This window comes from Ahaetulla prasina, chromosome 11 (assembly GCF_028640845.1).
Source record: "Ahaetulla prasina isolate Xishuangbanna chromosome 11, ASM2864084v1, whole genome shotgun sequence".
Lineage (NCBI taxonomy): Eukaryota > Metazoa > Chordata > Lepidosauria > Squamata > Colubridae > Ahaetulla > Ahaetulla prasina.
Genome location: NC_080549.1, coordinates 17,533,445 through 17,546,975, shown reverse-complemented (window position 1 = coordinate 17,546,975; position 13,531 = coordinate 17,533,445). Strand labels below are relative to the sequence as shown.

Here is a 13,531-nt window from a genome sequence, read left to right as displayed (position 1 = left end):
GGGGGAGGGAGGAAAAAGAAAGCAACGAGGAGAGACTTTGTAAGCACAAATTTATCTCCCACAAGTCCTGTGACCAACTCAAGGTTTAGTGTGATTAAAAAAAAAAAAAAAGGATGTGTAATAGGATGTGCAAAGAAGACTTTCGTAGCCCGCGTCGGCCAGCGAGCAGAAGTCTCCGAACACATGAAAACCATATGAAAAGCACCAGGGGGAGGTGAGGGGGTGAGAATCAACAGATTCCCTCCCCCACAATTTGCTTAGCAGGTTTTCCGGCGTGAAATCCCTGCAGTTTCAAAAGCCTTGGAAATCCTAACGTCGCTGTTCAGGGTCTCTCCTCCCCGCACCGCACCGCCAATACCCCCCCCCCCCCGCTGCCACCACCACCACCGCCACCGTGTCGGGGTCAATAATTCCATCCCATGAGATGGCTAACCCTGGCTTTCTCGGTCATTTTCCGTACCCTGCCCGACCTGGAAGTGCCAAGGTTCAAGGGATCCTCGGTGTGCACAAAAGTGTCATTGTCCGAATCGTCGTTGTACAAAGCGGTTCGCGACGCCGTTCCTGGTTTTAATCCGAGGGGCGGCGGGGGTAGAAAGATCAAAAGCAATCCGGATCCTGCGCATAACAGAGAAAACTGTAAACATTTTATAGCTGCCTTTTTTTTTTTAGGATCTGTGTATTGTGCAAAAGTTATTATGAGAAGTAAGGAAGTTCATGGCAGACAATGTTTTTTTTAAAAAAATCTTGGAAAGAAGGTGCTGCTTCTATAATGCACGCGTGCGCACACACACACACACACACACACAAACAAAAAAAGGGGGAGGGAGGAAAAAGAAAGCAACGAGGAGAGACTTTGTAAGCACAAATTTATCTCCCACAAGTCCTGTGACCAACTCAAGGTTTAGTGTGATTAAAAAAAAAAAAAAAGGATGTGTAATAGGATGTGCAAAGAAGACTTTCGTAGCCCGCGTCGGCCAGCGAGCAGAAGTCTCCGAACACATGAAAACCATATGAAAAGCACCAGGGGGAGGTGAGGGGGTGAGAATCAACAGATTCCCTCCCCCACAATTTGCTTAGCAGGTTTTCCGGCGTGAAATCCCTGCAGTTTCAAAAGCCTTGGAAATCCTAACGTCGCTGTTCAGGGTCTCTCCTCCCCGCACCGCACCGCCAATAACCCCCCCCCCCGCTGCCACCACCACCACCGCCACCGTGTCGGGGTCAATAATTCCATCCCATGAGATGGCTAACCCTGGCTTTCTCGGTCATTTTCCGTACCCTGCCCGACCTGGAAGTGCCAAGGTTCAAGGGATCCTCGGTGTGCACAAAAGTGTCATTGTCCGAATCGTCGTTGTACAAAACGGTTCGCCGGCCTTCGTTCCTGGTTTTAATCCGAGGGGGCCGGCCGAAGCGCCCGCCGAAGGCGTTCTCGTTGAAGCGTCCGCCGAAAAGGTTCTCGAACTCGTCCTCGGCCATGCGGGGGCGCTTAGCCCGCGAGCCTCCTCTTCCTCGGCCTCTTCTTCCTCCTCTGCCTCCTCTTCGCCCCTGGCTGCATCCTCTTCCTCCCCGGCTGCCTCGGCCCCCTCGGTTCCACCTCCCCCATCGGCCCCAGCGCCCTCGCCTTCCGGTCCCCCTGCCCTGCCAGTTTTTTCTCCTGCCGCTGGAGAGGTTCCTTCGGATTTTTCTTTTCGGCTTCACTTGTACGGATTTGCTGTAGTCGTGGTCTCCGTCGATGTAGTCTTGATCTGTCCTAGAACTGGATTCTGAATCCGAGTCGGAGCCACCTCTGCTTTCGGAACTGGAGCCCGAACGGGAGTCTCCGCTTTCGGACAATAAACTGGGCTTATCTTTCGTTTCTCTCTTCTCTTGGCTGCCCTCGTCCTCCTCTTCGGAGGCGCTGGAAATCTTTCGCTTGACTCCCGTCCGCGATTCCTTCCCGTCCCCGTTCGTCAGAGGCTTTTCGGAAGGCTGATCTAGAGAGATCCAAATCGACGCACGTGTGAATACTAACACCGAGTTATCACCAGTAAGTAGCACATTGGTGAGAAAACCCCCAAACTTATGCGAACTATTTTACTTACTAAGTTCGCTAACCGGTAAATCACATGTTGTCTGAATAAATCATCCCACAATGTACTGTATTTTTCAGAGTGTAAGACGCACCTTTCCCCTCCCCCCCCCCAAAAAAGAGGATGAAAATCTGGTGTGTCTTATACTCCGAATGTAGCCCCGCCCAGCTTCTCAAACGGAGGTTTCAGAGTCTGAAAAAAGCATCAGAAACGGAGCTTCAGAAAAAAAGCCCCAAACAGAGCTTCAGAGGCTTTTTTTCTGAAGTTCTGTTTTGGAGGCTTTCAAATTTTTTTTTTTCTGAAACAGAGATTCAGAGGCAGAAAAAAAAAGCAAAAAAAAAAAAAAAAAGCAAGGCACAGAGCTCACAACCAAGGAACCTGTTGCTAAAATTCACCTCTGAGAACAGCTGATTGGGGGTATTCCGGGAGGCCAATCCACCTGCCAATCAGCCTTTTTCTTATTTTCCTCCCCAAAAACTAAGGTGCGTCTTATACTATGAAAAATACGGTATATTGGGGTAGAGAAAAACCAATCCAGAATATCTCTGTGACAGTGGAATGCTGCATTTTTTGCAGGCCATCTCACATGGTTAGCATCAGCCTAGCATGCCATTTCTAGATTCATATTCTTAGGGCTGCTTCAGCGCTGATCGAAGCAGGAAGAGTCCCTGCTCATTTTGCTCTTCTCCACTCCCAGAGAAAACGGAGTCCCCCGTAAGCTACCACGTTATTAAAGCAAAAAGAAAGAAAAAGAGAAGAAGAAAAAAACACCCCCCACAATTCACTTCTAGTTTAGGGCAGTGCTTCTCAATCTTGGCAGTTTACAAGATGTGTGAACTTCAACACCCAGAATTCCCTAGCCAGCAGCACGTAGAACTTAAAAAGCGTGTTGTTTGGGGATTTCCAGGAGTTGAAGTCCACGCATCTTAAGGTTGCTGAGGGTGAGAGGCACCAATTCATGAGAATTTATGTGGAAAGGTTAATCAACAAAAAGAAAATCCCTTTATATGGAGGGGGGAGGGTGTTGTTGTCTACCAGCAGCCTGCGGAGCTGGCAACAGAGTCGGACAGCAATGAGGCTGAGGAAGAACATGGGCCAGTCCTGGAGGCTGGGGAAGGCCCGGATGAGGGCTCTGCGTCGGAGACAGAGGTGAGGTCAGGGCCATCTGGGAGTGAGGTGTGGACTCCAGAGCCTCCAGAGCCTGACAGTAGAGAGGCAGAGGAACAGGAGGAGCCTGTTCCTAATGCACGCATGAGAAGAGCTGCCAGAAGGCAAGAGCAGCTCAAGCAAAGAGGACAATTCGGGAGCAGGGCCAAAAAATGATTGCCCCCCCACCCCCCAATAAGGCTTAAAAGACCAGCAACGGCATTTGGGCTCTTTGCTGGAAAACAACGTTGATAGCCTTGCTCTTTGTCTTGCTGCATTTATTTCTTGTCGGCATCTTCTGCTTTTGACCTTTTGCCAAGAAAAGCCTTTGGCAGTTTGCCTAATTAGACCAAGACTGAAGACTTGTGTGATGAAGAATTTGTTTTGATTTAGTTTGGATTACACTGAGAATGAATTAATTCTCAGCTGTTCTAATAAAGTCTGTTTTATTTTTGAACGGAGTGCGTCTACTACTACCAACTTGGGGTTGGGTCACAACAGAGGGGGGAAAGGAAGGGACAAACTTTGATTCCTGCTGTTTCCTACCTTGTTTCACTGGTGTGGATTTATTTCTCACTGGCTTATTTTTTCCTGCTTCGACATCGTTTCCACTACGATTCTGGCTGCTGTTGGAGCCGGAGGAGGAGGAGGAGGAGGAGGAGGGCTGCCTCTCCATCTCTTCGGCAGTAGCTGAACCAGGGGGTTCCTCTGTATCTGAAACTTAAGAGCCGTGGTGGCAGAGTGGTTAGAGTGCAGTACTGCAGCCGACTTCTGCTGACTGCTGCCGGCTGCCAGCAGTTCGATCCTGACCGGCTCAAGGTTGACTCAGCCTTCCATCCTTCCGAGGTGGGTAAAATGAGAACCCAGATTATTGGGGGCAAGATGATGACTCTGTAAACTGCTTAGAGGGGGCTGTAAAGCACTGTGAAGCGGTATACAAGTCTAAGTGCTATTGATATTAAGCAGATGCTCCGCAATGGACCCGTTTGGGAAAAAGTATCAAATAAAAATGAAACTTCAGCCTAAATCCTAGAGAGAAAGGTTCCCCCCCCCCCAGAGCAAAAGCCATTTGCAGGGGCCACTGTATATTTGTTCAAGGCAGCAAACTTTTTGATGCTTAACATCAGCCTGCAACAGATTATGGATTTGGTAGCTTTCTTCTAATTACAGGTAATCCTCGTTTAATGACCAGTTGTTTTACAACAGTTCATTCTTACAAACGGCCAGAGAATGAGAGGTTTACGGCCCTTAAAACATCTCTGGTCATTATAAAACGTTGCTTATCTCCCCTCAGTCATGTTGAGTGGGTCATTTTTATGACCAGTTTTACGATTCGTGCTTTTTGCTGAGTTTAGGCCAATATATATATATATATATATGCCTGTTTAAATGAATGGTCCCTCGGGGAGGTATTTTATGGCCACACTGCAGCCTACTGATCCCAAATATCTCTCTAAATATCAATTCTAGGGCAACGCAGAGCATCCTTGAAAATAATTTGACATTTACTGCCCTGAACTGAATCCAGCTTACTGGAGTAGAAGTTTATGGCACAGCCACTTGAAATTTTAATTTGTTAAGGTGGTTTGCCTTCCAGAGTCCCTTGCCAAGATAGGTGGCTGATTTTTTTTAAAATTTGCATTTATATCCCGCCCTTCTCCGAAGACTCAGGGCGGCTTACACTATGTCAGGCAATAGTCTTCATCCTTTTGTATACTATATACAAAGTCAACTTATTGCCCCCCAACAATCTGGGTCCTCATTTTACCTACCTTATAAAGGATGGAAGGCTGAGTCAACCTTGGGCCTGGTGGGACTTGAACCTGCAATATTGCAGGCAGTTGCTGTTAATAACAGGCTGCATTAGCCTGTTAAGCCACCAGAGGCTCAACATTGATTGAATATGTGAACCAATTAATCCTACTTACCATGAGATGAAACTGAAGAATTAGTCCTAGTTAAAGGCAGTGAGGTATTCAAGTTTGTTTTAGGCTGCATCTTCAGTTGCTTTTGTTTTCCTTTTGGGCTGAAGGCATGGAAGAAGGAAAACAAATTGAGCAAGGTATTTTTTTTTCAACACCTAGAAACCTGGTTAATCGTAGGGGGCTTTCCAGGGAGGTTCCCCCCGCCCCTCCCCTCCATTAGACAGACCCTGTTCTGGCCCTTCTTTTTCTTTTCCCACTTTACGAAGTCTGGCCTGATCTGCAGACCTTACTCCCTGCTATATCTTTCATTGCGCAATGCATTGCTTTCCCCTTTCCCTTCTAAAATCTCCCCATTGATTTTCTTGTGGGCGCAAAGGGCTGCAGAGAGAGCAGTACAGTGGATTGATGGCCACAATTAAGAAAGGAGGAGGAGGATGATAGGACAGGACAGGATAGGATAAGATAGGAAAAGTAGATTAGAGTAGAACAGAACAGGTATAAGAGTAGGGTAGGGTAGGGTAAGGTAGGGTAGAGTAGAGTAGAGTAGGAATAAGAATAATAGGAGAGGAGAGGAAAAGAAAAGTAGATTAGAGTAGAACAGAACAGGCATAAGAGTAGGGTAGGATAGTGTAAGATAGAGTAGAGTAGAGTACAGTAGAGTAGGAATAAGAATAGGATAGGATAGGATAGGATAGGATAGGATAGGATAGGATAGGAAAAGTAGCTTAGAGTAGAACAAGCATAAGAGTAGGGTAGGATAGGGTAAGGTAGAGTAGGGTAGAGTAGAGTAGGAATAAGAATAATAGGATAGGATAGGATAGGATAGGATAGGATAGGATAGGATAGGATAGGATAGGATAGGATAGGAAAAGTAGATTAGAGTAGAACAGAACAGGCATAAGAGTAGGGTAGGATAGGGTAAGGTAGAGTAGAGTAGAGTAGGAATAAGAATAATAGGATAGGATAGGATAGGATAGGATAGGATAGGATAGGATAGGATAGGATAGGAAAAGTAGATTAGAATAGAACAGAACAGGCATAAGAGTAGGGTAGGGTAGGGTAGAGTAGAGTAGAGTAGAGTAGGAATAGGAATGATAGGATAGGATAGGATAGGAAAAGCAGAGTACAGTAGAGTAGAGTAGAGTAGAACAGAACAGAACAGGCATAAGAAGGGTAGGGTAGGGTAGGGTAGGGTAGGGTAGAGTAGAGTAGAGATAAGAAGGAAAGGATATGACAGGACAGGACAGGACATGAATAACAGAATAGGCTAGGCCAGGACAGGACAGAATAGAACAAAATAGAACACAACACATTATTTGGTCAAGTGTGATTAGACACGCAAAAAATTTGTCTGTAGTGCAGCAGCTTTCAGTATACATACAAAACAACAGAGTAATAATAATCGTAACAATGATACCCATAAAAAGGGATAGTAGAGAAGATGAGAAGGACAGTAATAATATAAGCATCATTTCACAGGCAACAAACCCATCTTGCTACCTTGGCGCTCTACTGCTAGAAGAACCACTGCTACTGCTTCTGAGCCGTTTTCGGTACCGTAACCGCGGCCTTCGCCTCTTCTGACACTGAACCGCTGACTTGTACTCGGAAATAATGGTTTTGATGTGGTTTTCGAATAAGGCAGAGAGTCGGAGTGTCATGCTATAGATCTGTAGAAGGAAGGAAGGAAGGAACATCTGCATTCAAGAGTGACGTGGACCAGAAAGTTTGCCAACCTTACGTTGGTTTGCTTTGTTTCCCATTATCCAGTAGAAGCTAATTCCTCAAGGAATTCATGGATTCAATCAAAAAAATAGCTGGACAGAAGTGTTTTCAGTAGGGTAAAAAAGCTTAATAACGTGCAACCAAACAACAAAGGAATCTTTTAGCTGGAACATCTGATATTGACAATACCCTTTTCAGACTTATTACAGGTAATCCTCGACTTACAACCACAATTAGGACCAACATTTCTGTCGTAGAGCAGACTAACAGATTATCTAGTCCAACCCACCACTCAAGCAGGAGACCCTACACCATTTCTGACAAATGGCAGTCCAGTCTCTTCTTGAAAGCTTCCAGTGATGAAGCTCCCACAACTTCTGTTCCATTGGTTGATTGTTCTCACTGTCAGGAAATTTCTCTTTATTTCTAGGTTGAATCTCTCCTGGATCAGTTTCCATCCATTATTCCTTGTCTGGCCTTCGGGTGCCTTGGAAAATAGCTTGACCTCCTCCTCTCTGTGGCAGCCCCTCAAATATTGGAAGACTGCTGTCATGTCTCCCTTGGTCCTTCTCTTCACTAGACTAGCCATGCCCAGTTCCTGCAACCGTTCATGGTATGTTTTAGCCTCCAGTCCCCTAATCATCTTGGTTGCTTTTCTCGGCACTCTTTCTAGTCTTAACATTTTTTTATAGCGTGGTGACCAAAAATGGATGCAGTATTCTAAATATGGTCTTACTAAGGCTTAAATTTTAATCATGGTTGTTCAGCTTCATTTTGTCAGAAACTGGCCGGGAAGGCTGGAAATCACAATCACCGCAGTAACTGCTATAACTGGTCATAAGCTGTTTCTAAATCTAAGTGCTATTGCTATTGTCTAATAGTTATTGATCTTTGCCAAGTGGGCATCCCTATCAGACGCTAAGGTGTTGATGTAAAGAACAGAATTAAAAGGATTGGTTTTTTTAAAAAAAGCTCTACCCGGAATGAAGGAAACCAGCAACTGTCTTCAGGTAAGCTCTTAATTTTAAAACATGATACTATTTAAAATCTGCAGGGTTGGGTGGTGTTGTTTTTTTTTTTTTAATGTGCATCTTAAGACAGGAGATAAATAGAATAGCTATGGGTTACGTTTTTCACATCTTACCCTTGATTTCTTGTTTGGAGTGTATGCTTTGGAGTTGTAGAATATCAAGCGGACGTCTTTGTAGAATTCGAGAGGGTTCATATAATTACCCGCTTCCAAAGTTTCTTTCACAGTGCTGAAGTCCATGGGAGTGTCCACGATATCTCGATAGTCCTGAGAAGAATGTTTGTCCACCTATGAAAACTCCAGAATCTAACAAAGGGATCTGAGAGACATGCTTATTAACCCAATAGCAAATTATTCACCCGGTCTGAGTAAGAAGAGACTCCGCCCCACATTTTTCATCCCGGATGTTAAAGGAAGGATATTAAAACTTCCTTTCCCAAAGTCTTATGGAACATTCTTACTCCAAAATATACTACTTCTCTTTTTTTTTTTTGGGGGGGGGGGGGGTTAAAGTTTTTTTTTTAATTTTTAAAACATATATCAATATCAACAATATCCTTGCGTGGACAGTGACACAGTGTGTCATTCATTTTGATACCAAACCAATATTAATACAAGTAAAAAGTACTAAATTGGTCAAACTTACATGGTCTAATGCAGGGCTCTCTAACCTTGGCAACTTTAAACATGGAGGACTTCAAGTTGCCAAGGTTGGAGACCCCTGGTCTAATGTTATTATATATATTTATATCAGCACATATTCCTTTATTTTTCAATTATTCAATATTAGCCACATCCTTCTAATAATCATAGCATTATTCTTGAGCATCTCTGATAACATCCTTTTTCAAAATCTAATCTTAAACTCTAACATTCACTTTAAATGTGTTATGTAAAAATATGTATAACAATACCCCCCCCCCCCGTTTTTACTTTCTTAATCTATTCTAATTCTCAGTACAGCCAATCTTGGGGTTGTTGTTTTTTTTTAAACGATCCTTTCTATCCATCATCTCTCACCCTTTTGGAAGTTTCACTTCTTCTCTTTTTAACTTGCCTCCCATACTCCTCCCTTGGGTCTTCAACTACATCCTTCGTTTTCAACCCAACCGTTATTTCCATCTCCACTATTTTTGGCTGCCAATCCACTCACAGGTCTGCCAAATCCTCTTGTCTTTTATTCCAAAAATGTTTTTTTCAATTTATTGAATCCAAAATATACTATGAGCCCAAGAATCAGCTAGAGCAGGGGTCGGCAACCTTAAACACTCCAAAAGCCATTTGGACCCGTTTCCCACAGAAAAGAAAAGATCGGGAGCCACAAAAACCTTTTGATATCTAAAATGAAGATAACACTGCATATATCGTTTTTTAGCTTTTGTTGTTAGTTGCGAAGTCGTGTCTGACCCATCGCGACCCCATGGAAAATGTTCCTCCAGGCCTTCCTGTCCTCTAACATCCTCTGGAGTCCATTTAAGCTCACACCGACTGCTTCAGTGACTCCATCCAGCCACTTCATTCTCTGTCGTCCCTTTCTTCTTTTGCCCTCAGTCTTTCCCAGCATTAGGCTCTTCTCCAGTGAGTCCTTCCTTCTCATTAGGAGACCAAAGTATTTGAGTTTCATCTTCAGGATCTGGCCTTCTAAAGAGCAGTCAGGGTTGATCTCCTCTAGGACTGACCGGTTGGATCACCTTGCAGTGCAAGGGACTCGCAGGAGTCTTCTCCAGCACCAGAGTTCAAAGGCCTCCATTCTTTGGCGCTCAGCCTTTCTTATGTCCCAACTTTCACAGCCATACATTGCAACTGGGAAAACCAGAGCCTTGAATATACACACTTTTGTTGGCAGGGTGATATCTCTGCTTTTTAGTAAGCTATCTAGATTTGCCACAGCTTTCCTCCCCAGAAGCAAGCTTTATGCGATATATATATAAAAAAAACCCCTATAGTGTGTTGCATTTACGTAATCAATGAACTGCTACAAAGAAAACAATTTTTTATTTCTGCATGCAACAAAAAAATTTTGAACTCCAAAAAAAAAGAAGAGGAAAAAAAAGATGGGTCGAAAAGCTCAATAAATTGTGTGCCAGCAGGTGTCGCACACTGGCAGTTGTGACCCATCTTTTGAGTGACAGGGAGCCACAGCAGAGGGATGAAAGAGCCACATGTGGCTCCAGAGCCGCAGGTTGCAGACCCCTGAGCTAGAGTGTGCCAGATGCTTTTTCCACCCTGTGTTAGTTGTTGGAAAGGCCAAACTCTGGGTGGAAAAAGCCTCGGAGACAGGATGGCATCTTCTCAGGCTGTTGTTTTACCCGTCCTCCCAAACTCAGGAAAAAAAAAAAGAGCAAAACTTACAGGGTAAGAAAAGAGATCAACGGGTTGTCGGAATGGCTCAGAGTCTTCACGTTCATAGATCAGGCTTAACAATTGCTTGCAGTGGTTTTTCCAGGAATCAGCACATCCTTTCGAAGGTTGCCTTTTTATTTGCCGTTTGACCTTAAGGTGTTTTTTTAAAAACAAACAAACAAACAAACCAGAACGTATAAATTGAATAATCTCTAAAAGGTTTGTTTTCATCTCATTTAACACAGGCGCCAGGTACTCAGAATCACAATAGCACAAATGAGTGCCTTTTTTTTTTTTTTTTTAGAAAGAGATATGCCCATAAGATAGCTAACCTTTAATGGATTTTTTTACAGGGGGAAAAAAATAGGTCATCTCAAGTTGATTTCTATTCCCTGTAAGTTACCTCTACGCAATTCTATGTATATTAGTTGAAATCGTGAAATATTTTTTACAGTCAAAGACCAAGGTTTAACAATACGATATGAGAGGGTATAGAAGTATAAAACTATAATAGCAAAGAAAACAAGAATTAGGGGCGACATGATAGCAGTATTCCAGTATTTGAGAGGCTGCCCCAAAGAAGATGGGGGTCAAATTATTCTCCAAAGCACCGGAGGGCAGGACAAGGAACAATGGTTGGAAACTAATCAAAGAGAGAAGCAACCTGGAATTAAGGAGAAACTTCCTAACGGTGAAGGACAATTAACCAGTGAAACAGTTTTTGCCTTCAGAAATTGTGGGCTCTTCATCATTGGAGGTTTTTAAGAAGAGACTGGACAGTCACTTGTCTGAGATGATATAGGTTCTCCTGCTTGAGCAGGGGGCTGGACTAGAAGACCTCCAAGGTCCCTTCCAGCTCTATTCTATTCTATATAAAATATGGGGGGGGGGGAAAGGCACACAAGACCCATCACAGGGTATCCATTTCTAAGTAAGAATAAGATTAAAATATGGTTAAAATGTATATTTTACAAATACATTCATATACATATGAATACACACACACACAGAGATATGAAAATTAATACAAGTAGGTCTTGTTTAGTGACTGTTCACAGTTACGACTGTGATGAAAAAGTCACTTTACAACCAATCCTCTCATTTATGACCTACGCAGGTCTATAAAAGAAAGACGAAGTAAGATCATTAGCACAGTCAGGGTTTCACGTAATGACCACTTTGCATAACAACTGGGCTGCTGGTCCCAACTGTGGTTGCTAAATGAGGACTACCTGCACAGAAAGCAGGTAAAGATAACTATTAGTCAGACATTCCTGGCAATGGTCAGGACCAGGTGTGTTGCATCCACCGGATTAAGGCTTCACTCAATATTTGGTCACAAATTTAGCATCATATTACACTCAATAAAAGAACGTGGTGGCTCAAGGGGTTGGACGCTGAGTTTGTCGATCGAAAGGTCAGCAGTTTAGCGGTTCGAATCCCTACTTCCGCGTAACGGGATGAGCTCCCGTAACTTGTCCCAGCTTCTGCCAACCTAGCAGTTCGAAAGCACGTAAAAAATGCAAGTAGAAAAATAGGGACCACCTTTGGTGAGAAGGTAACAGCGTTCCGTGTGCCTTTGGCATTGAGTCATGCCAGCCACATGACCACAGAGATGTCTTCGGACAGCGCTGGCTCTTCAGCTTTGAAACGGAGATGAGCACTGCCCCCTAGAGTCAGGAACAACTAGCACATATGTGCGAGGGAAACCTTTACCTTTTTTACACTCAATAATACTAACCCAGCCTAAGATTTCCTTTGCTATAGGACTGACAAGCAATAAAATTGATCAGACAAATGTCCAATTTCTGTTGTCCAATTTCTTCTTAAAAACTTCCAGTGTTGGAGCATTCACAATTTCTGAAGGCAAGTTGTTCCATTGATTAATTGTTTCAACTATCAGAAAATTTCTCCTTAGTTCTAGGTTGCTTTTCTCCTTGATGAGTTTCCATCCACTGCTTCTTGTCTTGCCCTCAGGTGCTTTGGAGAATAGGTTGATTCCAGAGATGGGTTTCAGCAGGTTTTGACCAGTTCTGGAGAACCAGTAGCGGAAATTTTGAGTAGTTCGGAGAACTGGTAGTAAAAATTCTGACTGGTCCTGCCCCCCATCTATTCTCTGCCTTCCAAGTCCCAGCTGGGAGGAAATGGGGATTTTGCAGTATCCTTTCCCCAGAGTGGGGTGGGAATGGAGATTTTATTATATCCTTCCCCTGCCACACCCACCAAGCCATACCCACAGAACCGATAGTAAAAAAATTTGAAATCCACCACTGGTTGACTCCTTCTTCTTTGTGGCAGCCCCTGAGATATTGGAAGACTGCTAGTCCTTCTTTTCATTAAGCTAGACATACCCAGTTCCTGCAACCATTCTTCATAAGTTTTAGCCTCCAGTCCCCTAATCATCTTTGTTGCTCTTCTCTTTTTAATCAGGCTTCTGCCTCCACCTTTTTCTTGCTGCTCAATTCTGAATGCTGCTTCTACTTCTATCAATATTTGGGGGGGGGGGGAGAAATCCTGCAAGGGCTGGGGAACACGAATGCATTTTTCTATGAGAACTGGACTTCGACTTTTTTTTTTTTTAAAGGAAGAGAAAGCAGCTTGGATTTTCTAATTTAAGAAGCCTTACATCACACAAAGAGAAGTCAAGGGGCATTGGATGGCCATGTTATCAATCAAAGTATTTTTGGAGAAACTAAGCGCGCAGCTAGGCTTGTGAGATAATTCAGTTACTTACTATTCGTTTTCCAGAGGAAGTTCCTGGGCCCTCTGAATCGGGAGATGCTTCTGCCACCTACAGCAAAATGTGATTACTACATGCGAGAGAACGGCTGAAATAAATTAATTCAAAATACATGGAAAGATCAACCGTGGGCTTTTTGAGGGGGTAAGGCAAGAGATCTGCAGTTTTCTTGCCCAGATTTTTCAGAAGACATTGCCTCCTTCCTAGAACCCTAACTTTAGGGGTTCCCCCCCCCCACAAGGTTCACTTCCGGTCCAAACCAATCCCCCCAAAACCATTTCTTTTTACCTGCTCTTCTTCCTCTGTGCTACTCAAGTCTTCTGCTTTTACTTTGTTATAGATCTCCAAAATATCTGTACAACTCTGATCCCTAAAGAGTAGGAAGAGGATCGGCGTGAGAGCTAAATAGAGATTTTTTAAAAAAACAACAAGATAAAATCCCCTCCCCAAAGGTTATTACGGTCGTTGATTCCTAGAGCAAAGATTCCATTAAATGTTCATGGATCGCCTAGTAGAGTTTCATCAATTTCAAAGTTTCATCAACATCAAATACGAC

General features: G+C 43.7%; 1 protein-coding gene across 3 annotated transcripts in view; it reads right to left on the bottom strand.

Moving 5' to 3' along the window:
- Positions 1-913: 913 nt before the first annotated feature.
- The window catches only part of BRWD3 (bromodomain and WD repeat domain containing 3), a 68,705-nt gene continuing 56,087 nt past the window's right edge, over positions 914-13,531 (bottom strand). Inside the window, exons 33-40 of one of the 3 annotated variants that reach the window (XM_058196933.1) lie at positions 13,264-13,345; positions 12,970-13,026; positions 10,245-10,385; positions 8,007-8,180; positions 6,638-6,807; positions 5,141-5,238; positions 3,759-3,932; positions 914-1,970 (exon numbers count right to left, since the gene is read on the bottom strand). In XM_058196933.1, coding sequence (XP_058052916.1) covers positions 1,219-1,970; positions 3,759-3,932; positions 5,141-5,238; positions 6,638-6,807; positions 8,007-8,180; positions 10,245-10,385; positions 12,970-13,026; positions 13,264-13,345 — 1,648 coding nt within the window. In that variant the 3' untranslated portion in view covers positions 914-1,218. Of the gene's footprint in view, positions 1,971-3,758; positions 4,051-5,140; positions 5,239-6,637; positions 6,808-8,006; positions 8,181-10,244; positions 10,386-12,969; positions 13,027-13,263; positions 13,346-13,531 lie in introns of all 3 variants that reach the window. The other 2 variants (XM_058196934.1, XR_009156707.1) reach the window with 2 other exon arrangements.